Raw genomic sequence first — 27,607 nt, forward strand, 5'->3', positions numbered from 1 at the left:
TATAAATACATATATTAATTAAATGCTAACATTGCTTTGTAATTTCAAGCACTAGATTCAATTAAAAGAACACTAATAAGGAAAAAAATTATATACACACTAGAATCTATTCTTTTTTTTTTTTTGCAAATCCTTATCTGCATGAGTAGTCACATCAAAGCCTGGGCTGTTACTCATGTAAGCTCTGTATGCATGAGTAGGAGCTTCAGAAGTCCAAAACCTTCTGCCCACTTTACATACGTGAGTATGGCTTTCCAGCTAAGGCATCTGTTTAGTTCTTGCCAAGATCTTCCAACTTCCTATAGCAATTTAAGTGCTAACCTGTCTCCAAACACTTCGTTCCCTTGAGGCAGGATGCAGATCATGAAGCCCGTGTAGAAGAAGCAATAACTCGAACGCTGGTATGTGCCATAAAATCAGCAGAAAACCCCAGTGATGAAGATATCTGGCTAAATCCCACAGAGGTAAGCACTCTTGCTCCATTATAGCAGTGATAGTATAGAATTACTGACATTTTGCTTAATTCTTTCTGCTACCTGAAAGAAAATTTTTAAATTCCTTCCCCTTAAGTAGGAAAAATAATCCATGGAAGATAATCATGCAACACTGAACTGAAACATTCCTCCTTTTAACCGAGTACATTTTGGGTGTTTTCTTAGGTTGAGGCAACATCCCATGAAATCAATCTCCAGTACCTGAATAAAGCAGTGTCTGCATATTTCAAGTGTCAAAAGACAAGCGTACCAGAGCAGACACGTCCCAGTAGCACTGAAACAGAGCGAGTGACGAGCGCCTCACAAAAAAGGAGGAAAAAGCAAGTTGGCTGGGAACCAGAGGGCTGCAAATTACTAACCCACGAATTTGGCTTTTCAACATTTAAAGCAGAAAAGTTCCAGAAAATACCTTTTGGGCCTCACCTCATTCAAGTTCTACCGCAGTCTCAAGAAACAAGCTCAACAGGTGCAGTTGAAAGTGACTATAGAGATCTTCCCCATGAAAATGAAGGAGGACATTTTGGAAAATTACACTGCACCAGGAAGCAATTGGCAATGAGTAATGACTGCGAAACGCCTGCAAATCAAATGGATTCAGACGGCAGTCCAAATGCCTCCCAAACAGCCCTTTCTACCAATGATTTGCTAGACTGTTTGGTTAATCCACATGTCATCAGCTTAGTGGCTCAGCTGCTGCTGGAGAGAGCAGGAGTTTAATGCTCAAGTGCTTTATCATATTTGAAATAAAGAAGTCAAATAACAGCCTTGTTCTGGCTGTTTAAGGTTGGTAATAATTGAATGTTTTACTTTTGTTTCAAATACTTTTTAAAATGTAGACAAACACAGCTAATGGTTAAGTGGCAAAATGAAGTAGAGCTAAAATTATAATTGAATAATGGGGAGTAGGAAGAGAAAGGTGTGTCAGAGTTCCTCAATGTTACAAACAATGTACAGTTATAATTCCACCTTGTTGTGTGAATGGGTGGTTTAACACATTGTACAGCTCTGAGCATCAGTGAATCATCTGTTGCTCTGTGCAAGCCCATACATCAGTGGCTCAAACTGGAAGCCAGAGAGCAGCCCCAGGTCCCAAGGGGGACAAACAGAGGGGTGAAGTGGAGGGAGGCAGTTTAATTGCTCTGGGGCAGCCATGCAGAAACAAGCAGGCTGCACATTTCAGGAGGTAGCAACATGGGCTTTGAAAAGTGACTGAGTTAGTAGTAGGAAGCCATATCAAGCTCTGTCTTTGACCCAGATATGCACAGTTTCAGACTGTTCGTCCCTGTCCCCTTGACTGGGCTCAGACCCCAATGACACCTGTGTATCATCAGCAGCAACAAAGAACCTGCTGGCAAGATGCAGTTCTTAGCTCCATCTTAAAAAAAAAATCCATGCTCTGACACAAACAGGAAAATGTGAAAACAGTTTCAATGGGATTGCACCACCACAATACTACCAGAATTTAAGGAACAGTCCTGTTCATATAGTTCATGTTTTTGTGTTGGCACCACTGTGCCAAAAAGGATTAAAAATGAGTTAGGAAACGTCTTAGTCACATCTGCTGCCTTAGTGATTCACCAGGCTCCTAGGGAGCAGATCTGTAGAATAAGGCAGCACCATTTAGATACATTGGCATATCTCAAAAGAGCTGTGCTTTAATGACAGCCCACTTTCATCCTATTGTTACACTTGTCTTTTTTCTCAGGCTGACCACAGGGGCAGGGCCCAGCCAGAGATCACTGCTGCTGGGATCATTTGCACTGGGGCAAGGGGGCTGCAAATGGTTCATTTTAATTCACTGAACAAAAATAGTCTTGCAGTAAAGAAAGCTTTTATGTCTGGAATGGATATAGGTGAGGGAGAAAGAGCAGTAAAGTTCGAAGAGGAGGAGGACAGCAGCACCACCTTCCAATCCCCAAATGTACACCTCCTTAGCTTTCCTCTTCCCCCTACAGAGGAGGTCATGGTAACATCACCCTCCACAATAGCTACACCAAACATTTTCTCCCTCTGCATTCGGAATGACTGCCCTTGTAACAGCTGAATGTTTTAAGGTCTTTGCAGGACTTGCCCCTGTAGGCAGAGGCTCCATTACCTACTTTGGAGGATCTGTCTCAGAGACATTGTTACCACAAGGCTGAATTGCATGTGTTCAGAGGCACATCACTCAGCGCTCTAAACAGATACCCTGCGTGTCTGGGGAGAGTTGCATTTTATGCCTGTCCAGGTGCAGCCTGTGATTTAAGGGCCAGGCTGTGGCCAGAAACCATTAGCAAAGGGGACAAGGAGGAGAGAGCGAGGCTGTTTATGATGCTAGGTGAAAGCACCAGAAGGACTTTATGTCTCAGAGGCATAATATAAAATCACAGTCATACACTCAGCACACAGGGGTAGAGAGAGAAATGACCACAAATTTAGAAAGTCACGTATGGCAAACGGCCCACAGACCAATAAGAGAAATTTATAGCTCTGACCTGATTTGCAGGATACCGAATGCCATGATTTCTGACTCTGTTTCTAAATTCATGGCCACTCTGTGGAGAAGCTTGGACAAGTTTCTACATATTCATGGCGTTAAAAATAAATGATTTCTGACCTCTTCAGTGACAGCCTGGCTCAACAAAGAGCAGGAAACTCAGCCATCAAGCCCTCCAGTCAAGACAGCTGCAAGCAAACTGCTGTTCTCTGCAATCACTAAGGAAACTTTCTTCCCCCCACAGAAGGTATTCCCTGCTCGCTCTCAGCAATGGGCATGGCAGCAGTTGAGCAAATGGTGACCTACAGGCAGCACCAGGATGGTTCCAGTAGTGACATGCTCTTCATCCCTGCCACAGCTGGGTGACGGTAAGAGATTGTCACCGTGTGGCCGAATGTGGAACTTAAAGCCTTGGGGCCACTCCAAGCATCATGCTGATCTCCACACACACCCAGTCTGTCCCACTTGCCTAGCAGAAACCCTGGTCTTCCCTGCCCCAAAAGCAGCTACAGAGGGGTTCACAGGCAGGCCCCATTCATCTCTCTGGGGCTGCTGGACATCACTATTCACTGTCCCTGTGCACAGCACTCACCTAGGGATTTGCCCATTGCTTGTCTGCAAAGAAAAAAATACATTTCCAAATCAAAAGGTCCTACCTCTTAAGACAACAGGATGGGGGAAAACCCTAAACAGCCTCCTCGGTTTCAGTATTTCACATAAAATCTCTCTTTTACGTTTCAGTGGGCAGCATGCTGTATTCCACTGCACTGTTTCCCCCCACATTTGCATCTCTCAGGATTCTGCTCCAGCACCATCTCGTGATACCACAGAACAACGCAACTGCAAAGTAGTGTCATATGATACAGCATGAGCCATAAATCGAAGTTTTAACTAAGAATAAGTTTGGCACATCGAGGAGGCAGAGTCAATCTGCAGTACTAACTGCCTTTTAAAAATAAAAGCAGTGCTACTAATCAGTGTGTTCACCCACTAGGAAGGTCCTTGCTATATTTCTTAGCTGCAAGCATGAATGTTCAGGTGTGTGGTGTGGGCAACCTTCCTTGGGTGGAGTTTCCTAACATTTCTGGTGTTAATAAGCTGTGGCTGATGCAGAATAACCGTTGCAAAAGGGTTTTACCACCAGATTACGTTCAATGGGGGAGGAAAAGTTACTTAGTGTTACTGACTGCACTACACTTCTCTGTTCTCTGGACAAAGAGGTCTGACACCACAGCAAGGCCTGAAAAGCCACCGCACAGCTTTGTTGGGAGGCCTCAGGGTGCAGGAGGAAATTGTTGCATGGCTTGGTGCTTTGGAGACAGATTTTGCCATGTCTGTACTGCAAGAAGAGCCACGCATCTTGGAGGTGTCCTAAGCAGATGCTCCACGAGGAACTGGAGCAGAAACCCAGGGTCTCTGACTTCCCCAGGATCCCTGCTGAGGGACTGGGCAAGCCTTGCAGCTGGCAGAAGTGCACCCAGTAAGCCAGAAACATTACTTTGCAGCAGCCAAATCTCCCATGCATTACAGCTGTCCTGGTCCTTGCAGCATTGCTTACCTATTTGCAGAGGCAGTGTGGTGGAAAATGCATTGCTAGCCCCCAGTTCAGTGTGCATATTATAGTTTCCCAGTGAAACTTAGTGCTATGTTTGGAGGGCATAAACTTTGCCCCTTCCAAAGCTCTGGTAAGATTGTCCTAGCAGTGAGCTCCAATTCCCTGCGATGACCCATGAAAACCACTTCACGAAGGTCTGAAGCTGACGCTGCAAGCTGCAAGAACTTTTAAACCCAATTTCCCAGCAAAGGAGGTAAGCCTGCACCTTTGATGAAGGTCAGAAAGGTGGCTTGCAAAAAGGCTTTTCTCCTCCCTGTTGTGGTTCAACACACAGAGCCATCCCTACCCCACCACCCCCATGGGGGTACTTCTGAATTTGTGGCAGCCAGAGGGTTAAATTCATTCCTAAATTCCTCCCTCAACACTGCCATGCCCCCTCCTCCTGGACCATGCCTATTCAAAACACCTGGCCTCAAAATTCACCCTTCCCATTAAACCAATGCTGGCCTTGTTCTGTGCCCTGGCACAGCACATGAATCCACTCCAATTAGCAGCAGCCCTAACAAAGCAGACTGAAAAACCACCATTAAAATGAAAAATGATGTTGTGTAAATAGAAGGCAGAACAAGCGGGGCCATAATACAACTCATTGCCATCCCCAGACAAACAGCCTCATAACTTACACGGAGCTCGATGCCTCGAGTGAGTTTTAGACTGTTTTCCCCGGGGAGGTAATGCATTGCCTCTGCCCCACTCTGCATTTGCTCAAAGCTTTAGATTTTTTATCCAAAGAGATTAGGATCATTGCCGTTGTTAAAAATGGGGCTTTCTGTTGTGTAACAGTCGTTCATCGAAATGTGGCTTAATTTCTTGTTTGCTGCTACACATTGACTGAAAGCTAAAGAACCGCAAGGATCCACGCTACGTGCTGCGCATAGATCATCCCCAGTTTAGCCACAACTGTCTTCTGCTGGCACCACCACAGCCCCATTGCCCACCCAGCCCTGCTCCGGGGACCACCCAGCCCAGGCCAGCCTCCTCCCCAGCCACAGACAGGGTGGGACCAAAGGCCTCCGAACAGCCAACATACTGAACTCTAAGCACATGAAGAAACTTGATTGCCACCAAATTGCACCCATGAGGAGGAGCCTCAGGGGCAAATCAGAGCCAGAGAGCAACAAGGCTGACTCTAGGATACAACACATGACATGCCATCAGAAGCCTTCCCAGCCCTGTAGCTACTTTTCTGTGTCTGCCAGCTACGTTGTCATTTTTAACTTCAAAATCACGTTTAAAACTCTAATAGAAGAATCACCAGAGCACGGTATGACAGAAAACAGACCTGCTCTGGCTAGGGCAGGAGAGAAAGGAAGAGATGACCAAGCAGGTCTTTCATATCTTTGCCTCTTTGGAGAGTTAATTAGCAGGGCACAGTAATGGCATTTGTGCATTTAGTGCATGCGCCGATTACAATAAATTCTGTCCTGCATAGTAAAGTCAGAAGCATCTCACATCTGCCAAAAAGCAATCAGGACCAATTAATGAAGATGTAATTTCCCCAGATGCTGCTATTAACATAATTCATAGTGTTCCTAGCAACGTGAATATAATTAACCCAGTTAGCCACAGCTCTCGGCACCACCGCACCGAGCTGCCTGGGCCCGTGGGGACAGAGCTGGTCCTCATCCCACCTCTGCAAGGAGGGGATGGGGACTCACTGACACGGCCCAGGGCTGTTCTTACAGTAAGAGTGATGCTACAGCTCTTATCCCGCAGTTCGGGGGATTCAAATGCACCTCTCCAATGGGATGCACAACCCCACAGCAGGCCCAACCCAGGAAAAAGCACACACTAGTCAAGGGCACGGCAAAAGTTAAGACAATCCCTTAATCCTAGGTGCCTGTTGGCTTCTTTACTGCCCTTTTTCCTGGTTGATGCCCCATGTAACGATATGGTAAGTGCACTGCTCTGCCTTCACAGCCATCCGAAGCGCAACAACTTACTGTTGGGGAGCAGCAGGACAGGCTGGGGGCTGACAGTGTCCAGTCCCACCATGGCAGCTGACAGGGTCCATTAACAGTCCCGGACACAAAAAGCCACAAAACACATCCCATGTCCCACCAGGGAGATGAGCTGGGAGTAAAAGGAGATAGGACTGAAAACCTGTTACCCCAAAGCCCACCCCCAGAAGGCCCAGAGGGGAGCCTCAAGACCTCCAGCACAGCCCAACCAGAACTACTGACCCAGGGCTGCACTTAAATGGTGTCCAGGGCCCATGTGGGGGTGTGGGTCCCAGGTGAGGCCAGGCAAGACCATTAGGGCCTTTGTGAGCTCATCGTGCAGTCATAACAGCACCGTGGCAGCCATCAAGGCATTGTGAGGTGCAGCTGGTGCTTGCTGCAGGCTGGGAGCCATGGCAGAGGCCAAGCCTCCAGCACTGGTGGGACAGGCAGCACAGGTGGATTTCCTCCCTCTCCTGGACCCAATTCGGCCCCACAGCTGCTCCTGGGGCAGCAAGCCGGGGTGGGGCGGAGAAGACCAAGGATTAGGTGTGTGTGCTGAGGCTCAGGCCTTCTCCTGTCCCTAACACAGGGGAGGTGATGCTGGGCCTCCTGCAGACCCCTGGCTGTTACTGTAGTGGTGAAGCGAGATCACTGCTCGCTTGCAGGGACAAAGGGTGTCCTGAGAAGACTTCTGGGTTGTGCGTCTGGGCTCTTTTCTTCCCCACCCTGCTCCATTTTTGATGAAATTTCACAACAACAAAAAACTTGGGTAGTGTTTCTTAGCAGCTCAAAAGAGTTGGAAGGGCTTTTCTGTCCTGAGGGAAGAGCCCCTCATTTCTCTCCCTGCCTTTTTTCTAGCAAGAGACGAAACAAGAAAGGGGACATTAAAAATTAATGAATGCTTTTTTCCACAAGTGTGGAAAGTTTTCAAATGAAATTTGATCAGTTCTTTTGATAGCTGTGGTCAGTGGGGAGCTGATTTCCCTGCGAGCACCTTAATGCTCCTAGGATGTGGGGGGAACTTTGACCAAACCATGTTTCATAGCTGGAGACCACCAGCACTTTAAATAATTCATCGATTTTTTGCAATTGATTTAACTCAAATCACCTGAAAATATTAGGCTCAAAAACGTGGATAAGTTGCTGGGTCAGAAAAGCAGGACATTTTGATGAAAGTACAGACCTCTCGGAGCCAGTCAGTAGTTTAACAATTACACAATGTAATAGCATGAAAAAAGATGCTGTGGACAAAGGTGAGATCACTCATGTTAATTAAAGGATCCAAGCCACAACGCTCCTGCCTTAATAGTGGATTTAAGCTGCGGCATTGCAAAGCAATGGTAGAATGGACACTGCTTTAATGCAATTAAGGAAGAAGCAGGGAATTAATGTTTCCAGGCAGGGGCTGGGGGAGCTCTGCCAGCTCCCTACTGGCACCTGGGCTTGGGGCTTTGGTGGCCATGAGGGAAAGTGGGTGCCAGGGTGAGATGCTGCTGATGGGCCGCCATGCTTCTGTATATCTTCTAACACATCTCGTGAAAAATTAACACAGCTTCCCCATCCTTCCCCCACGGTGTTTACGCCTCCATCCATCACAGGTTTTGCTCAAGGGGTGTGCTTTGGTGCCCAAGCCCAAAGATGGGGTCACAGGTCTGCACCCCTGAAAGGGGAGACCCCGAGAGGGGACCCAGGTGCTGGTCCCCTCCATGCCTGCTCTGCACAGTGCAGGTAATAACATGCACAGCACACACCAAGGTGGCTTCTTGAACAGCTTTTTTTTTTTTTTTTTTTTTCTTTCACCAGAGCAAGCCTTTTATTCTCCCAGCTACAGAAAATCGATGCCTCTTTTCAGTTAAAAGTCCTGGCTTGAAACTTTGGGTGCCTTAAATCATCTTCGTGTGACTGGAAGGAAGGCAAAGTCCTTCTCTGCTGCCAGCAGCCCTGGCACAGGAAGGCGGCTACAGGCAGGGCAAGCGGCGGGGGCTCAATGCCCAGTGCTGACCCCACTGGGAGTCGTTCAAGCCTCAACCAAATTCAACGCGGAGAGATTTAAGTCTTCCCTTGGGATTTCTCTGGAATATATTCTTCTGGGAGAAGAACTGACCACTTGCTTTTAACATTTTTTGGCAAGGCTTTACCTGCCTGAAACATGGGAAGCATGGTCAGGGCCCCAGGAATAATTTTTAACAATCCTCTACCCCAGACTTTTCCCTCCCTCCCACTTTATTTAATTTCCCCCCCTTGAAATCAAGAGGGGTGTTGCTGAGCCTGAAGGCATGGCTCTTTCATCTCGGCTCACAAGGAAGGAAAATAGCCTTGTTCCTATTTTCATGCTAATGCATGAAAAATCTTCCAGCCAAATCCCCGTTTATCACGGCAGATTGAAGGGCACACAATGGAGGGGTTCATTGCACTCCTGCATTTTGCCTTGTACCTTTGTTTGTGTTATAAAGTGGTGTGAGCAAGAAGATTGCTTTTTCTTTTAGGTGCTACAGGACAGAATATTCACATCAAAGGGAAGCAAGGACTGACACGGTTGCACCTTTAGCTTGAAAATGGGCATATTTCCCAACAATTGGGAGAGAAATGTGAGGTTTGAGGCATGAGCTGACCTTCAGACCTCATTTTTTCTTCAGGAGGGAAAAGCAAAGCCACCCTGAGCCACATGGGGGTCCAGGGCTCTGCAGTTCCCCCAGCTTCCAACAAGTGAGGTAGCAATGCTGATGATTTTCACTAACCCAAATGCTGTCTTTTAAACAGTTATTCACACAATTAATAGAGAAGTCAAATAACCCAAATGAACGACGACATTTTAAAGTAATTATTTGCTGCAAATGAACACAAATGATTTCAATATATAATGCATTAACTCCAGCAGCTGGGAGATTCATCACGATTCGAGGTGTGCTCAGAGCTGGGGCCCTGCCTGAAGTCTCTGCAGCTGTAAATCCTCATTTTCTTTCCTCCAGTATAAACTTTGCATAGATTTCCCTTCCAAGTGCGCAATGAGCTTTTCCTTTTCATCCCTCATTGGCTCCACTTCGTGATCCCGCTGGAGGAACCTCAGCACAGGACACAGCCTAGCCTGAGGCTCATTTGCTCCAAAGCCCTTTTTTTTTTTTTCTTTGCTTGAAAGGCATGTTGTGTACAAGAAGAGCTGTTTGACCCTCCCAGCAAAGAGCCCATCAGAGGGTGCAGCATGCTCACCAGCCCCATTTCTCCCAAACTTTGCCGTGGTCTCCCAGCCTCTCCCACGTCACCAGCTGGCAGGGACATCCGAGCACGTCGCCAAACAGCGACTGCCTCAAACTGATTATCGGGATGAGTATTTTGTGTGCGTGACGCAGCTTCTTCCGCTGAATTCGATCACAGCATGATTAGATTACATTCCCTGACACCTGTTTATTTGGGCCAAAGGAGCACGCTTCCCAGCTTTTAGTTTCATGCTTCCAGGCACCTGATACTGGGTACCACAATCAGTGGTGACAGAAAGTTTCTGTTTCGATTAATGAGCGAGCAAAGGAAAGGAAGGGAGAGGAGCAGGGACGGAGGAGGGCTGGTGATTACCCAGGAGGATTAGGGCTAATTGCCCTGGTTCACTGTCACTAGCAATTTCCCAGGCAAACCTGGAGGGCTGGAGACGCCTCAGGTGCTCACAGTGTGCTTTTGCCACTTCCACCACTGCTCTGGCCAGCCTGGTTTAATGTCCCACGTCTGGGGGACATTGCAGGTGGCAGTGCGATGATGGGGATGGGACTGGCAGCGTGGCAAAAAGCTGCATCCCCACACAGACCAGCTCCAAAAACACCCTGCCAAACTGCATGGGGACAACAAGGCCTGAAACACCAGGCATGGAGGAGAAGTACTTTTCCTCTTCTTTTCCTTATTTATTCCTTAAAGCTAAATTTTTAGCCTTAAGTGCCCCACGCCAGTCTAGGAGCAGACCCCATGAAGCCTTCTGTGTGGAGAACAGAAGTTTGGAAATAACGTGAAGCTTTTATCCACCGCAAAACCTTTGCCATAAAACTTCATAAAGTGAATTTTTCCTTCAATGGGTCCCCTGGGACCTAAAAAATAAATATCTGAGGATTCATGTAGTAGTAAAAGTCGATAAAAGTCTTTGAAGCAAATAGGCTATTGAGGAATTACGCGTGGAAGTGAATGGATGGATTCCTCCACAAATCTCTTCACGGAGGTGCGCTGACATAATGAAGACACAGTAGGCGCATTAGGAAAAATCCCCTTTTTAATAACGGCTATACCGTGCGGTATTCCTAAAGCGATGGCTTGCCGGGTGGGAAATCCACTTAGCAGCTTTTAACTGGAGGGGAGGTGGAAGGAGGCGGCCTGGGCCGGGACCACGCGTGGCAGTGCCTGGGGGACGGCAGCGGCTGTGGCTGGACCCAGGGCCAGGCCGCGGCCTGTGTCCCCCCATCCCAGTGCCCGCACACCGGTGTCACCAGCAGCTCCCCTGGCCCCGCTGCCCACCCCAGTGCAGCCAGCCCCACGGATAAGCATTGCTCTCTGCTTTCATTAGGATCCATTTCAGTTTTTCTGTGGAAATGTCAGGCCTCCATAAACCCCCTGCTGCTGACAGCAGAGGTCTCGGAGGGGTTTCGACTGAGCAAGCATTTTCTCTTGTAAACCTAAATATTTGTACTACAGCTGTGTAAACAGTCAAAACTCGAAGGGTTTTTATTTTTAACCTCCCTGATTTCCAGCAAGGGATTAGGATGGATGTATTGTGTGGTCTGACGTCGCCTTGTGCCATTTATTGCACATTGACGGGCTCAGTCTCCTTTCTGAAGGTGTTTCACTTGTATGGCAAATCCAGATGGATGGGAATTAGATGCTTGTTACTTTATATTGCACTGTCTACCCAGACACCAAATGTTCATCTGCGTGAATGCAGCGGCCCAAAATTTCGTCTGGCTTTCTCTGGGCAGGATTGCAAGGTGCTGCCGGGGAAGGAGAGCTGAAACCAGCTCCTGTGTGCTGTGCCACTTAGTTCTTTTCAAGTGCTTTACAGCAAAACATAGCTTGGCCAACATGTACAAATGCAAAGAAAGCACAGCCAAAATGCCGTGCCGAGGCAGCTGTGCTGTACAGACGTGCTGCAGACAGATGTGGCAGCTTTTCACCTGAATATTAAACAACGAGTAGAAGGCAGCCCAAGCCTCTGAAAATTAAAGGTCTAAATCCATTTACATTTACAAACTCTGTAAATAAATAATAAACCAGAACACTGCAGCTCCTGCTCTAAATGCATTCTGCGTTGCTGTGATGTTGAAGCACTCCTGTATTTCTCTGCGTGTCCCAGGTGCTCTGGTTTACAGAGCCAAGCTCCTCCAAACGCACCCATCTCTTGTCACTGCAGGGCCCGCACGAGTACAATATTCAGTGTGAACAGCACACAGCGTTTGATGTTTGGTGATCCCGTACTGGCCCTGGAAGATGTGCTCCTGAGCACGAGCTGCTCTCCGAGGCTCGTGCAAGCAGCAGGACCCCTGTCTGTCGTGACTAATTGAGCTGATGGTTTTCCTTTATCGTCTGAAATGAACACAAAGGACCTAAGGAGTGTTTCGCTGAGTGGCTGGAGATCCTTCTGTTCATTTGTTATTTCCCATTTTCAAAGTCACTCTTTGACTTTGCCCTCTGAACCCATTTCTCTCTGGTGTTGCAGCTGCTTTTGTCCTTCTGTCCTATTGTCACTGCTGGGCCAAGAACAATTCCTGAGGCTACACAACCCTGCAAGGAGCAGAGACACAGGAATGTTAGCCATGCAGCCGCCCAAAAACCTGCGGATTTGGGCATTTTGGGTTGAGTGCGACTTCCCAGGGCCATAGGGTGCATGGCTGGGAGAATGGCAGCACCAAGCAACGATGCGGCTGCAGGTCGTGTTACTTTTTTCGTGTCATTTCAATTAACGGTCCCAACGTGCTGAACAGACCCGTCTGGTGTTAATCTGTGGTTAATTGGGTCAGGCTGGAATGCAGCAGCAGTGAGCACCAGGCAGCTCTTGAGTGCTGGCTCTCTACCTTGACCTCTCTGCCCCCGTGCCATGGGGACCCCTGCACCTCTCCCCTCTCCACCACCCTCTGAGAAACCTGCGAAATTTGCTGCATTGTCTGGGACCCACTCCGCGCTGGAGAGACTTGTATCTCATTTACAGCACTCCACTTTCCCAAGAAAAATCAATGCTTGTTTACATTACTACCCTACAACCCCTATTTTAAAGTAATTCATGGCTAGGCCAACACTATTAATTTTATTAAGCCATTATTAGTGGGCAGATATTATTCCGCTCCATTGATCCTAAGTTGATGCAATTACCACTCGCGAGCCGAGCACCATATGTCTGGAAATTTCAATTCTGTTTGCAACCTGAACGGTAAAACCACACCGCACCAGATGCTGGTGGTGGGAATCGGGGAGCCTGCAGATTTCCAGGCGGATTCAAAACAAGCAAGGAACTGCCCAAATTTTATAACTTAAATCCTTTTAAAGCAGAGGCAGTGATATCAGCCTGGATCTGAGCTATCTGTGAATGCACCGTGCCAAAGGCAGAAATGTGCTCAGATATTCTCCCTGAGCCTCCCAGGTCTTATAGTCCATAGAAATCTCATCAGTGTGGATTACCAGTTAACTGAAACATCCTCTGATGGGAACAGGACATTTTACACATGAAGCCAGCTAAGGTTAGCTCTATCTACACAGAAAATGTGCCAGCCATCAGGAAGGGCCACGTCCAGCTGAGGGTGCATGGCACTCTGCTTGCAGGGGATGGATTTCACCCAGAGGCCTCAGAGTGCATTTTCCTCTTTTCTGTGTTAATAAAATAAAATAAAATAAAATAAAATAAAATAAAATAAAATAAAATAAAATAAAATAAAATAAAATAAAATAAAATAAAATAAAATAAAATAAAGGAGCAGAGCAGTGTGGGAACATGAGACAAAACGGTGCAAATCCCACAGTCTCAAACATCCCCTGGAAAATCCAACCACCAGAGCAACCATCTGATCACGAGAGGTCCCCAGGAGCAGAAGGGTACAGAAACCCCATCGGTGATGTCCGTCCCACTGAGTGGCCATATGGACATCCAGTGTGGGTCACAAGGGAAAAAAACTCTTTGTAGCCAGCGGGAATTCAAGACTGCAGTTAAAAATAAAAATAAGGACTCACACAGCTTGGAAAAACGTTAGCTCAGCCACATCCTTGTGGTCATGGACAGAAATAGGGTTTGTGTGTATTTGCAGGTCAAAAAGAACCTGCCACTCAGGGAATGGGAGAGAAAAGAGAGAGTTCCTGTGCCAGGAGCTTGCAGTGTAAATAAAAGGTGGTGGGTGGGAGGATGAGTGGATGGATGGATGGATGGATGGATGGATGGATGGATGGATGGATGGATGGATGGGGAGTGCACATCTGCTGCGGCTGCCTCTGTCTGTGAGGCCAGGTGTCCCCCGCTGAGACTCGGGCCAGGGTCCCTGCAGGACAAGACAGAAGGTACCACGCAGCTGCTGGCTCCTGCTGACGGCTGCTGCTAGCGAGGGAGCAACTGATTTATGGGGCCCACTGCACTCAGCTAAAACACTTGTTCAACATTGTAAACCAAAGAAAGGGAGAAACAAAATGAATGCTTTTCTCCACAATTGAGATGTTTCCTGTCAGCCGTGGAGCTCTGCAGGGCATTTGCACTGGGCAGCGGGGCAGAGACCGGCATCCCCACCTCAGCTGCCAGCAGACTCGGCCACTGAGGTTCTCCATGTAGGGACAGCGGGGAGGGTCCCCACTATCGCTTGGTGCCCAGGACAGGGCACAGCAGGGCACAAGCATCCTCCCTGAGGCGCTGGGGGATGGAGGAGTGGGCACAGGGGCTCCCCAAATCCAGCATTTCATTAATGAAGTTGTTTGCAAGGTGGTGCCGAAATGAAAAGCATGTCCGAGTGGTTTATTTAACCCTTTTGGAGGGTTGGAGACCAGGGTTGAAGCTGCCCAGCTGCAGGTGCCAGCAGCGATGTGTTTGCTGCAGAGGTTTGGGGAGCCTGGAGCATGGACCGAAGCCATCCCTGGTGCTCAGCACCCTTCTCTGGGGGACAAGGCACACGAGAGCCCTCCCTGCCTCTCCCCACAGCTCAGAGACCCTGCTGGAAGTAGCGGCAGGGTTTGGCTGATCAGCATGTGGGGATCTGCTTTATTTTAGCTGCCCCCAAAAGGACCGCATGCAGGGACAGATCAGATTAACAGGGCTGATGGAAAACATCCTCCTATTTATCCCCCCTGACAGCCGCAGCCCTTTATCATGTCTGAAGACAAAGTTTTTCAGCCATCAGTTTTCTGCCTCGGGGCTTCGTTTCTCTCCAATACAAGTTTTCTATTTCTTCTCTGAGAAAAAATGAAACATTTTGCTGGCAGGTTTTCCAGCCACCCTTGCACATTAGGTGTGGCGGCAGCCAGGGCTGGCACATCCGCACCCACCGCCCCATACAATGGGGCTCTGGCGAGGACAGGGGGGCAGATGGCAGCTTGCTGGCCATGGCGGGGGGAGGAGAAGAGAGAAGTGATTCCTTGCTGCTCAGCCTGGCACCACGTCCCTTCACCAGACCCCTCACGTCCTTCTCAGCCACATTAGTGACTCGCCACGCTCCCTGTGCCAGGACCGGATTCAGCCATGGTGGCATAACCAAGGTGTGGAAGGGGCTGGGACATATCTGAATGAAGACAAATATTCTGACCAGCCCCTGATGGGCCATTTTGCTGGCTTTCTTCACATCCTGCAAGGTCGAAGATAAGACCACCAGCAAGGGCCATGTCCCTCCAGGGAGGTGGAGGGACACCGGCGATGCGGGGACGGGGTCCCACTTACCGGCATGGCATGGCATGGCCAGCACCGGGGTGTCCTGCTCTGAAGCTGATGCGCCGTGTGATGGATTTGATGCACTTCACACTGAACTTGATGCATGGCTTTGGAACCAAATCCATCACCTCTTCTGTCACACTCCATATACCGAATCAGAGTCACCGCCTACTGAATTAAAAACTTCACATGCAGTTCACATCACGCCATAAATCAGGCCGAAATGGAATTAAATGCATTGTATGCTAAGAACTCATTAATCAGCCCATAAATTAAACATGGGACAAGCCTCTTGGAGTAGATGTACCCAGATCTAGCCCCCAGAGCACACCATGCGGCTGAAGACACTGAGCTTCTCCACCCGTCTTGGAGCACGTTTCTGTGCCAGGACCTGCTGGGTACCAGGGAAACCTGGGCACCCCGCAAATCCTGCCGGTGGGCTCTTGAACCATCCAGGCCCCACCTGGGGGAGTGCAGGCCGGAGCCTGGAGGACAGAAGCAAGTCAGAGCCAGGCCCTGCTCCTCCTCGGGGGAGCGGCAGCAGGAGGCCGCGAGGGCTTTGTGCCCCTTGCTGGCAGCTGGCTCGCACCGTCAGGCACAGCCAGCACCTCTCCTCTGTGTAGGGATGGGCTCAAAACCCCAACAGCCTTGCTGCTGAGCACCTTTCTCCTAAGCCCTCGGCAGGGCTGGAGGGCTCCTGGTTCCCTGACACTCCTCTGGCTGTGTTTGGGCATCTGCAACTCAACTTGAAGGCAACAGGAGTTTAAAAACTCTCTGACAGGCCTGCGGCCTGTGGCATGGCTAGTCCTGCGTGAGATGGGCAAGAGAATCACAGAGCAAGGGGCGCCGGCTGCTCCAGGCCAAAGTTAGAGACTGGGCCAAAGACAAGGCTTCCGAAATTCTTAGCTAAAACCAGGCTTCTGATTTCCCCTTCTTGTTATCTGCATTAAATGTGGCTTTTTGTCACAGTTCAGGAGGCCCCAGGGAAAGGTGGGACAAACTCCCAGCCCGTCAGAAACGGATACCTCCTTGGATCCGATCCACGCCGTTTCCGTTTATTTTCCTATTCATCTGGTCCTCTCAAAATCTGCTCAGAAGCAATTAGAGCCTGTCAGCTAGAAGCTGATGCAACTTTTATTTAATTAGCCCAGCAGCCAATAAAGATCCCATTCATCAATATCTCATGGAAGGTATGGCTGGCAGCAGGGGGGGGGGAAGGATTTGTCATTTCTCCCCTACATCCAGATGGCTGCGAAGCATCTATCAGTGATCTGATCACACGCATGGACACGTGCACATCTGAGGAGACCGACCAGCTGGGAGGCATCTGTCCAGAAAGCAGTTATGGGAGAAAATAGTGCAAGACCGTCCCAGATGCTCCGTTAGCAAGTCCTGTCGGTAATTCAGGCTCCAGACCAGGTTGGGCAGCAGGTGACCCTGGTGGGAAGAGCAACTTTGGAGGGCTTTTCCTTTCCTGTCCCATTTTGCTGCCCTTTCCAGCAACAGGAAAAGGTGGAGATGTGTAAGGAGGGCCCAGTGCCAGCAGGATGAACCAGGGCAGGCCAGAAGTATGGACGGGGATTTCCCCGTTCCTGCTGCTGTTGCTCTGGGAAGGGGGATAACAGCCCCCCTCGCTGCCCATAAACATGTTGGAGGTGGGGAAGGGGGACAGGGGAAATTAGTACCCAGAACTGATGGATCCCAGCAAAATTTTGGGGCATTCAAGATGCCAGAGGTAGCTTTTGGAGTGACACCTTCCTCATGTGAAAGCTTTTCCCTAAGCTGACTGTCAGAGCATCAAATACTTGCCTGACCTTCTGCATGTTTGGCTTTTGGGCTTTTCCCAGAGAGCGGGCAGGGTGGCCAAGAGGATGGGGGGATGTAGACCTGGGCCTGGCGCTGGTCTCATGGGACAAAAGGGAGATTTCACCCTCTCAGGCCCGCAGGATTGGGCCCCTGCCAGCATCTCTTGCCAGCACTGTTTGCAGCTTCAGCATTACAACTCCCTGAACTGAAAGAAAATAAATCAATTATCAAAGGATGGTTCATAGTTGACAAACATGAGTGATGGTATCTTTGTAATTAATGATTATGAGAAAGCAGCTGAATAGTTTGGTTCCTTGTGGCTGGCTTGACATGTGATACACAGCAGTCGGTGCAAGCAAAGCAGGTAATTGGAGCTGGTTTATCCTCGGTGTGTCCAGCTGGAAGCTGCACCTCCCAGACCTGCACACCAGGCTGTTTTCTCTCAAAGCCTTAACCCCCCGCAGCAGAAGAGGGGGGTTAAGAGATACACCACATCCACAGCTGTATTCCCAAGCCAGAAGAAGCTTGGGAATACCAACTCAAAAAGTGTTAAGCAAGCCTTAAAAAGAAGCGGGAGGAAGGCTTAAACACCAGGCTGAACTACCCATGCAGTGGGGCTTGTTCCAGGACTGAGAACACGTGTGGAGACACGCTGAAGCACGCCGCCGTGTCCAGAGGAAGCGAGCGATGCGATTCACCCTGCACATGGGGACGGGCACTTAGCAGGGGGCTCCCAGGGGCTGTGCTCAACATGAGCCTGTGGTTTAACTGCTTATCAGATAAAAAGTAATGAAGAAATACTCTCTATTAATGTATTATTTCGAGCCAAGCTGTGGTGCTTGCCTGTTTTTATTCCGTTCCATCAAGTCTTGTTTGATTTGGCTTTTTTATTTTATTTTTTTTCACTTAAGACCAATGTGATGTGCTACGCTTGGAGTTGCCAACTTCAGACATTTTTGCTGGCATGACGTTTGGCATTTCACAACTCCTGGGGGCTCCTCTTTTAAGGGGACTCTTGGGTTTTGCTGCATTAAAACAAATATATTCTTTCCAGGTCGGGTGTGGAGAAACCTGTATGTGGCATCCAGCTTCCAAACTCAAAAGGGAAATTAAAAAAAAAAAAGAAAAGAAAAGAAAAAGAAAAACACACCCCCACACACAAAAATGAAAAACTCTCAAAAGTGTTATCTTTTAATCATCTGTGCTTTTCAAACACTATTCCCTTGGGGAACCCAATTCACAGATTTTCTGCTAACAAAAGGTGATTCTTCTGGAGAACAAGCTCACTCCTCATCCCCAGCGCCTGGCTCGCACCCCAGTGAATTCCTGCATTGTGCACGCGAAGCCCACGGTCAGGAGCCGCAGGGCAGAAATGACACGGCGCCCAGCGCCTGGCCCAGCGCCCAGCACGTGCCCCGAAGGGGCTGTTTCCTGCTTTCTCTGAGCCTCTATTCTGCTGCTCCCTTCCCCGGGAAGATGCCCCTGTCTCCGTGACAGCTTCCCCGCTGGTTGAACAAACCCAGGGGGAAGCACGGGGCTTTCCCACGCGGTGCAGCACCCTCCTTGCATCCCCTGCAGCCACCTGCTGCAGAGCAGCCTTCCCCGGGCAGATGTGAGGACCCGCAGTGAGGACCAGGCCCAAGCACCTCCTTCTGGATCTCTCCTTTCTACAGAGGCTCAGGGTGGTCTCCTCGCTCCCAAGCTCGTGCTCAGACAGGACCAGCCTCGTAAAGCACTCACAGGCTGAGCAGGCCCAGCAAGCCCAGGACTGGGAGAGAAAAAGAGCTCCTTTTGCCAGCACTTCATGTTAAGCTTCTATATTTAAAATGACTACGTAAATGAATAAATGAATAACAGGTCTAAGCACTTTACCAAGCAAATCCGATTTCTGCTTAGGAGAATTGGATAGAATAAAGCTAAAAAATTTGCTTTGAGGATGGGATTTAATTGAAAGTGCCAGCGCAAGTTCCCTTACTGCACTTGTAGGTTCAGAGAAGAAACCCGCTAGCGAACAACTGTTTTAAACAAGGTCATCATTAATACCGACTTCAGCTGTCAAAAAGACTGAGATTGCAAACTAAGAGGGGCACAAGGAAAACCTCTTAATTTGTTTGTAAAATATTTGCGAAGTGTCATATCAATAATGGATAATAAGAAAATGTTGGCCCTCCAGAGCTGGTGTGCACTGCAAAGCTTTGCTGAATTGCACCTAAACTGTTATCAATAGCACATTTATTATTATAATAGATGAAAAACAAGCTTTCTGGCTGAAAAACAAGATCAATTTGAGCTCAAGTTATTTGGATGTATTCTAAATTCTAATTTGGATGTATTCTAAATTAAAATGCAGCATGAATGCTCCTTTAAAAGGAAATTAAAAAAAAAAAAAAAAGGAAAGAAAAGAGAAATAGGAAAAGGAAAAGAGAAAAGGGAAAAGAGGAAAATGAAAAGGAAAAAGTAACAGGAATAAGAAGACAAAAGAATAGCCCTACTGCAATTGCACATGCCATCCAGCTCTGACTCAGTAACCTGAAAGGAAAAAAAAAAAAAAAAAAAGGAAATTGTATTTGTGTCCAGCCAGACATTTCTCATCTTCAGGGCTTGATTCAGAGACTAAGCTAACAGAGCTTTTCTTAGTGGGTCAGGATCCAGCCCCAGGCTTGAGGATTTGATGCAGGAAGTCAGCCAGATTGCGCTGAGCTCCCGGTGCAGGTCAGGATTTGATTAGAATCCGGCAAAGAAACCCAGACAAAATCTATCTTGCTGCAATCAAAGACAACCACAGTTTAGATGGAGAAAAAAAAAGAAGAGAGAGAGAGAGAGAGAGAGAGAGAGAGACTGTAGAAAGAGAAAAAGCAGCCACCTATGTGAAAGGGGACAAGGTTTCATTCCTGGAGCAAGTACCTTGGGGACCGAAATGGTCGGAGCGGCATCCCGCCCGCAGCGTCACCACATGCATCAAAACCTGCAGGAGACCAACGTGCCCTCGCCTCCCCCCGCAATTAGAGGCTCTCCGACACCTCCTGGGGCTGCCTGCCACCCTGCAGAACTAGGCTCCTCTTTTGTTCTGACAAAGAAGAGACCAGTGAGTTGCAGACTTCTCCCCGTAGCTCTCTAAATAATTGCATTCTCTTATGTCTTTTAATCACAAGCCCCATGAGGCCCGTAGTACCACGTGCGCAAGCCAAATTGGCCTATCAGCTCAGTTTATCAAAGGGGCCTCATTTAATCTCAGTCTTTGATGAAGATAGCAGCCGTCAAAGCCTGCCCTAATGATTTGCTGAGTTTACTTTGCCTGCAGATCTGCGGCATGAAGGGCACTTGGCCTCCAAGCACGGCACTGCTAATGGGAAGCCACGACGAGGGAAACGAAATTGGCAAGAGAGAAAGGAAGAGAAATCACAGCAGAAACCTGGAACAGCTCTGGAGACTGAAGAGGCAAGATAAACCCCGTGGTGGGTGTCACCATGAATAATATCATGAGACCGGTCAAAAAAATTTTGGAGGCAGAAGCTCCCGTGGAGTGAGTTATTGCTACTGTGAGACTCAGCAAGGAGGGGCCAGAGAGGATGAGTCCAAGGAAAGTAAGGAAACGCAGAGCCAGGGGAAGGAAGGAGCTCTGGGGAGAGCAGCCTGACATCAGAGCCTTTGCTGCACAAAACCAGCTGGTTGTGAGGCACTCGGTGGCGTTTAATAGTTTTCAGCTCCAACAGAAGAGGGAACTCGGAGCCTGCATTACAGCAGCTCGAGGAGCGCTGCAGGCTGAGAGAAACCAAGCACAACCCCGGGGTTTCAACCAGCACGTACAGACGGGTGGTGCAAAGAAGGGCCAAGGAAGTCCCCCGGTGGGGATGCGAAGGACTCTACTGGCACCGTTAGCTCGGGGGGATTCTTCACAGCTCCACCAAAGATGGATGGACCATCTGAGAGCAAACAGGCAGGGCCATTTATTTATTTCACGCAGAGAGTGCAGGTGCTCAGAACAACCTTTGGGGGGAAAACAGAAGAAAAACAGAGACGTGAGCTCCAAAAGAAAAGCTACAGCCAGCAGCCAGCAAAGGGTGAAATGCAAACATTACTCTGGCTGCCTGGTGCCCGCAAAGGGACTGCTGAAAACACCTGCAAGGCAGGCAGGCAGGAAAAAGTGCCCCTCACTGTACATATAGTACATGCGTGCTTTTAGCATTGCACACGACGTGGCAAGGTCTGGGAGACACCAGTCACCCGTGAGCTGGAAGAAGAAGGAGCAGAAAGTGCCCACCACGGGTGGGCAGAGCTGGCCCAGGTCCCCGTGCCAGGAGGATCAGCTCTGCTCTGCAGCTCCAGAGCCTCCAGCAACTGTGGGAGGCTGGAAAGAGCAGCCTGACCATAAATAATGTATGCTTCTGAATTACCTGCCTCCACATGATGTGTAGGGCCACATGAGGTTCTCACAAGAGGCCAGAGCCAAAGCAACCAAGGGCAAATGCCCTGTTAGCACCCAGATAATTGGCTCTGTGTGGTTCCTGCCCAGACACAGTGGTGCCGTGGGTGAGAAGCTTTTCTGGCCTCAGCCACGTGGGCAGCATGACACAGGACAACCCTCTTCTGCAGGTCACTTTGGCTCCTTTTCCTTACACACATGGGTACGTCGAACTGGACAGGCCAAACAGACTGAGCCGCATATGCCACGAGAAAAAAAATATGTATCTAAAAAGTAATGTTTGCTCGATTTTTGTGCCTTCAGCTGGGCTGCCAGTTGCCACGCTGCTGGATTCCAGCTGCAGCTCCTCATTGCTCAGACTGAATTGCTACATTCTGGTTTGGGTTTTGACTTTCTGCAAGCATATTACAATTTTAATTAAACCGGTGTTTCTGAGAGTTTTGCTGTTTACCTTGTTGACTAAGAGTCTCTCAGGTCCTAAGTTTTACCCTAAATTTAGGTCAGTTCTGGCTGAGCCCTGCAGGACAGCTGCTAAAACTACTCATTAAAAAACGAGAGATCAGAGTTGATCAACTGGCAGTGGGAACCTGTGGTGTGGCTGCTCCGTGTCCTGGCAATCTTCTGGTCTACAGATACCTGAGGCAGGCTAATGTTGATCTTCTGGTGAAACACAGCATAGAAAGAGCTTCAGGAGATGCAGCAGCTGCTTGATCCAAAGCTCACTAAGAGACAGCCTGTTTGCTTCCTTAGTGACCACCTGAGATGGCAAGGAAGGAGAAGCTTTAAGTAAAACAATTCTTTTCCTTCATGCAATTCCTGTAACATGGAATGAGCCCTCCTCAAGGCAAAAATTTAAGGATCCCCCATTTTTGTCTTTCTGGGAAGCACTTTGCAAGAGATGGAAAAGCCTTACAAAGCCCATGGGCAGCATGCCTTACAAAGCCCCAGGGAAGCAATGCCACAGCTCGGACTTCGGCAGCCTCACTGATTTTGCTTTTTTTTTTTTCTAAATTGCTGAGGAAACCCAAGGGCCTCACAAGATCTCCTCATACGTGACAGGTTTATCACACGTGTTGACATGAAGGACTAGAGTAAAACCAGCTGGAGCCAGAAACATTTTTTTAAACGCTGTTGTTTAAATCATATCACAATTACACGTGCTAACAAAGTGCAGAGCCTGGTACCATCCAAAAGCCAGCAGCTGTGGTATTTGCCATGAGGCTGAACTCCCAGGTTTAAGCTGCTGTTGCTAGAAAAGGTTTCTTGTGGCTAGGAAAAGAAATTCAACACAGAGAGGAGAGGAGATTATTCCTCTGCGTGTGGCCCTAACTAAACCTGCTGGTTACCATCCCCGTCTAGCTCTCCATCCTGTGCTACCCCTGTCCTTAATTCACCTTCGTCTGGCTTTTCTGTCCCAAGGGGAAGCCAAGGTGGTGGCTACCATGGATGGTGGGCACAGCACCAGGAGCACAGCCTCCTCTTCCTCCTCCTGCCACTGCACTCTTCTTTTCCCTCGCTCACGTTTCACTTTCACGATAAAGCTGACACCTGGGTCGCTGCTGAGGGAACCCACGTCTTCCCCCAAGGTGAGCCCTGCCCCGAGCTACCTTGGCCCAGCTCCACTTAAGGCTCCTGAGGGGACAGCGACAGCCAAGAGGACGGGGCTACCCCTCTTCTACAGAGGAGTTAGTGTGAGGCACCCAGGTGCCTCTGGGTGCTGGCAGCCACCTCGTGAGGTGCTCAGAGGGCTTGGGTGCTGACACCAGCTCCGGTTAGGGCAGACCAGGCAGAAATGAACCAGTATGTGTGTCACCCTGGTAAGAGAGCCAGAGCCAGATCCTGAAAATGTGAGTGGACTCAGCCTAATGAAAGAACAGCCTCTCCTTGGTGTTAGTGATGCTTCTTTTTCCCTTAAAAAAAAAAAAAAAAAAAAAAAAAAAAAAAAAAAAAGCTTCTGGAATAATGGGACTGTGGGGAAAGGGAGAGGGAAGAAGAGAGATGCAAACCCCTTGAGCTGCACAGAGCAGCTTGCTACCTAACGATGCCCTGGCGCCTCAGAAAGAAGAGGTAAATTTAAGGAGCTCATAGCCAAGAAGTTGTTTTGCTGAGTTTGAAATCTCATTTTTATGCTTATCTCATGCAAAACTGGAAGGAAGTAACACAGGCCACACTTAAAACCTGCTAAGGGGAAAAACATGTTGGACAACAGCCAGTGCAATTGAAGGGAAGTTTGCTGCACTAAAAGAAAACTTGAGCAGAACGTGTCCTTCAGAAAAACAAATACACACACCTCCACAGCGGAGCAAACCCCTGCAATCTCCACGCAGGCTTGTGCAGCACTGTCCCTGGAGGACCTCATCAGCTCATTACCGTCCCTTAGCCGGAGATGATCATTTCTGCAGGTCAGCCTCCGAAACAGCCTGTGTGAGCTTCCCCTAATCTGCTGCAGGGCAAACTCCCCCATCAGCTGGGAGTCCCCTCTGTGACAGCCAGAGCCGGCCAGGCAGCAGGCTGCTGCTTCCCTTCAGGGGTTCACACAGTTTTACACGTACAAGCACAGTTTGGGCTTCCCCCTCTGATCCAAAGTCAGTAGGAGTAAGCAGTATTTTTCTAAAACTGGGTGTTAAAAGCCGAGTGTGGCCCTGTGCCTGGGCTGTCAGTGTATAAGAAGAACCCGGAGACCTCAATACCCCACAGAATCAGGTCTGAAATCTTCAATAGTGCCCTGAGTCCATTTGAAGGTGATGAAAGGGCTCCTAGGACAGAGCTGTGAATATCAAATAGAAGTGCTACGCTGAATGTGCCATTTTGCAACCTTCCGCAGCTACAGCAGGGGCAGCTCTTCCTTACAGCCCCCAGCCTGGTCCTCGCTGTCTGTCAGCATGCCCAGGGAAAATCCCTCCAAACTGCTGGCACATTTCAGATAAACAGGCCCAGCTAGCAAAGCTCTACAGCTGCAGCAGAGGCAGTGAGGAACGGCCCTGCCAGCAACCGAGCAGCTGGATCGGAGGGGGAACTGACCTCCCACAGGTGACGATGGGCAGGTGGGGAAGGGGTAACTGCATCAGCTGGGAGAGAAACGTGAGCAGAGCCTTCCACTCCCTCGGGCAAAAGATTCCCCAGAGGGGCTGCAGCAGCAGCCCCCACCCTCATGTTAGCACTTTATTTACACCGTTGGCTTCCTGTTCGTAACCTTCCCAACTGCGAACTGCAATTTTTCTCCCCCCCCAGCATTATGGTGATGGTTTGGAGCACAGAGATGTTTGGAAAGGGACAATTTGGCATCAGGAGCCTAAAAAGCAGATACAGATGACATCCTAAATGTATCTTTTACGAGTTTGGAATGATTCCTTTAAATTAAGCTCAGAGTGTGTGACAGCTTCTGGTAATGTCGCCAGTAAGGAAATAAAACATAAAAATCAAGAGGTTTTTGAGCCCATGCAGTCTTAAAGATCACATCCTTTGAGCACCTCGCTTTCCCTCATGCCACTCTGAGCTGTGATGAACCAAGTGCTTCCCAAGCAAAGTGCTCCAATAATTTTCAGTTGTCTTTTCACCACATATGCCCTCGAACCCAAGCACACTTCCAAATTCAAGGATTATAAAAATTAAATGCTCCAATAATTCTAAATCGTGTCTGTTCAGTGCTACTGGAGCCTGTCCATTCCTTCAGATTGGGGTTTTCTGTTTTGCTTGCAGGGGGAAGTGGGGGGAAGAAATGCTTTCTATTAGCGCTTCAAATTGGAAGCCAGTCAAACAGCATCATAGCAGAGTGATTCAGCAGCCTCTGAGCTGATTCTCAGTGTATCATAAAACAGGATTTGGAAAACAACAATGCCTGGAGGAGAAAGAACATACACAAAGATTCATGGCTAGAGAACAATATCAGAAAGGAGCAGAGGGAATAACCCTCGCTTGGCTTCTGAGGAGCAGGTCAGATGGCCTAATAGATGGCTTTCAGTGCCCTTCATTCCCCACTGAGTCGCAGGGTTCAGCTGCCCGGTTGCAGCTACCACAGCTTAATAAATGGCTCTGCATCGACTGAACCACATTAAGCGTTTCTGTGCGCACACCCGCAGCCTGTTGTCATTTATCTGAGACAACGGACCCCCTCTGGCGCAAGACCCAGATGTTATTTCACAGCAGGCAGGAGCTGATGCAGAACTCGTAGTGCAAGCTCACGACCATTTAGGACGGTAAGCAAAGGAAGCAATCTGAGACTGTGAGTCTTCCAGGTGCAAACCAAAACGTGGGGTTTTCTCAGTCTTATTCAAGAACACACACACACAGGAGCACATTAAAGTACCAGAGATGTCAAGGTAAGCATATTCCCTAGCACCACCCTGAACAGGAGTGAAATTAAACGTGTATTTCATGATATAACCAATGCCAAGTTGGAAGAGGAAAGTATCATCAAAAATCTATTCTCTGTGAACCTGAAAATCCTATTGACAGCCCTTTTGTAAAGTAAGCCATACCTGGCCCGACTGCAGCCTTGGAGTGGCAGAGGAAGGCAGGGACTGGCTTGGGAGTTTTACTACATCAGCAATGGTTGAAATAATTCTAATGCAGAACAACAACCACCACAGCTTCATGTAAGGAAGGAAAATCAGACAGTTATATCACAATTCTGCTAAAATACCGATATCCAAAGTTTGGTAGAGAGACAGAAAATCAGGTAGGAAAATCTCATATGCCATGGTCTCATTTTGTAGACTGAAAAAAAAACATGATAAAGCGCATCCTTGTTTAAGTCACTGCGGGATACCTGGAATTTTATAGAAACTGCTGCAGTGTGTCTCCCAGTGGGGAATAACTGAAGCATGAGATGAGAAAACAGCCATACCCTAACTTGCAGTGGCAGGTACTGTCAAAGGAAATGTCCAATATAAGCTTAAGATGGCAAATAACTGCCTGGATTCCTGAAGTAAAAAAGTATAAACCAATTCTCTAATCATGTCTAATCAAAGAATACTATCAGTCGCTGCAAACTTCTAAGAAAAAACGTGTATTAGCGAGATGGTAGCATGCATATCTTGTTCAGTAGTGTTTGGGGAATATTTGAGCCTGCAGCATTTAATTCCCTGTTATTACTTCTGGGCCTGGAGCTGAAAGTCATAAATCAGGGCCATTCATAATTTGCAATAATGGGGTGAAATACTCATAAGGAGAGTTACATGATGAAACCTTTTGGGATTGTAACTCTTCCAGTCCGTGATGATTGCATTAAAAAAATCTTCCATCATCTCTGTTATTTCCTGATTCCTATACTGGGTTTTCATCCTTTTCCCCCAACATCTCCAGCTTTTGCTGGCATCTGGCATGCCCTCCACCCTTCCTCCCTGCTGCCCTAAATATATGTTTAAAACAAAATCATAGGAAAGTATCCCTTGCTTAGGAAGATAGGCAGGTTCTAAATTACACTGTATTTACTTATAAGCACATTTAATACCAGACGAGCTTTCCCAGGGAATTTTGCTCTGATTTCAGGACCCCTACTGTTTATATAGAGGGCTATTTTGTCCCATTTAGATGGTGGCTACATTTTGAGTAATAAAGACTACAGTGCTTAAAATAAAATAACATTGTCCCCATCTTTCTTTCACCCTACCATCTACCGAGTTAAAAAAAAAAAAAAAAAAGAGATCCCAACCCATGATGTGTTAGAGCTTTGTTTTCTGAGTAACGAGACTAATCATGTTTCCTCTGCTGGGGTTCTTCTCTTCCTTTTCTTGTAGGTCCTCTGGATCCACACTGACATAGAAATATCCCATGATGGAGAAAATAATGCACACAGCAAAGAGTAGAACAGTGAACAAGACAAATTCAGCCCACTAGGATAGAAAAAGAAAAAAAAACACATCAGGTCAGGAGATCCCAGACTCCCAGTCCAGAGGGTTTCTTTGCACTTCCAAGTGCTTCTCAAAGCACTAGGTTAAAGTTACTTCCCAGCATCCAAGACTGCTCACAAGGTAGAAACTTTCTCATCCTGT

General features: G+C 48.2%; 2 protein-coding genes and 1 long non-coding RNA gene across 15 annotated transcripts in view; 1 reads left to right on the forward strand and 2 right to left on the reverse strand.

Moving 5' to 3' along the window:
• Positions 1–6,646, reverse strand: part of LOC125183757 (uncharacterized) — a 22,986-nt gene extending 16,340 nt beyond the window's left edge. The window contains exon 1 of the long non-coding RNA XR_007166313.2: positions 6,529–6,646. This is a non-coding gene — a long non-coding RNA (uncharacterized lncRNA). The remainder of the gene's footprint in view (positions 1–6,528) is intronic.
• The window catches only part of HSPBAP1 (HSPB1 associated protein 1), a 47,647-nt gene extending 34,191 nt beyond the window's left edge, over positions 1–13,456 (forward strand). For 2 of the 5 annotated variants that reach the window (XM_048072233.2, XM_066999201.1), the window contains exons 7-8: positions 354–464; positions 660–13,456. In XM_048072233.2, the coding sequence (XP_047928190.1) occupies positions 354–464; positions 660–1,211 (663 nt within the window). In that variant the 3' untranslated portion in view covers positions 1,212–13,456. The remainder of the gene's footprint in view (positions 1–353; positions 465–659) is intronic. The other 3 variants (XR_010832222.1, XR_010832224.1, XR_010832223.1) reach the window with 3 other exon arrangements.
• Positions 13,457–18,356: 4,900 nt separating this feature from the next.
• The window catches only part of SLC15A2 (solute carrier family 15 member 2), a 78,459-nt gene continuing 69,208 nt past the window's right edge, over positions 18,357–27,607 (reverse strand). For 8 of the 9 annotated variants that reach the window (XM_066999199.1, XM_066999200.1, XM_048072225.2 and 5 more), the window contains one exon: positions 18,357–27,448. In XM_066999199.1, the coding sequence (XP_066855300.1) occupies positions 27,278–27,448 (171 nt within the window). In that variant the 3' untranslated portion in view covers positions 18,357–27,277. The remainder of the gene's footprint in view (positions 27,449–27,607) is intronic. The other variant, XM_066999198.1, reaches the window with a different exon arrangement.

The sequence above is a fragment of the Anser cygnoides genome, chromosome 6, assembly GCF_040182565.1.
Source record: "Anser cygnoides isolate HZ-2024a breed goose chromosome 6, Taihu_goose_T2T_genome, whole genome shotgun sequence".
NCBI classification, from domain to species: Eukaryota; Metazoa; Chordata; class Aves; order Anseriformes; family Anatidae; genus Anser; species Anser cygnoides.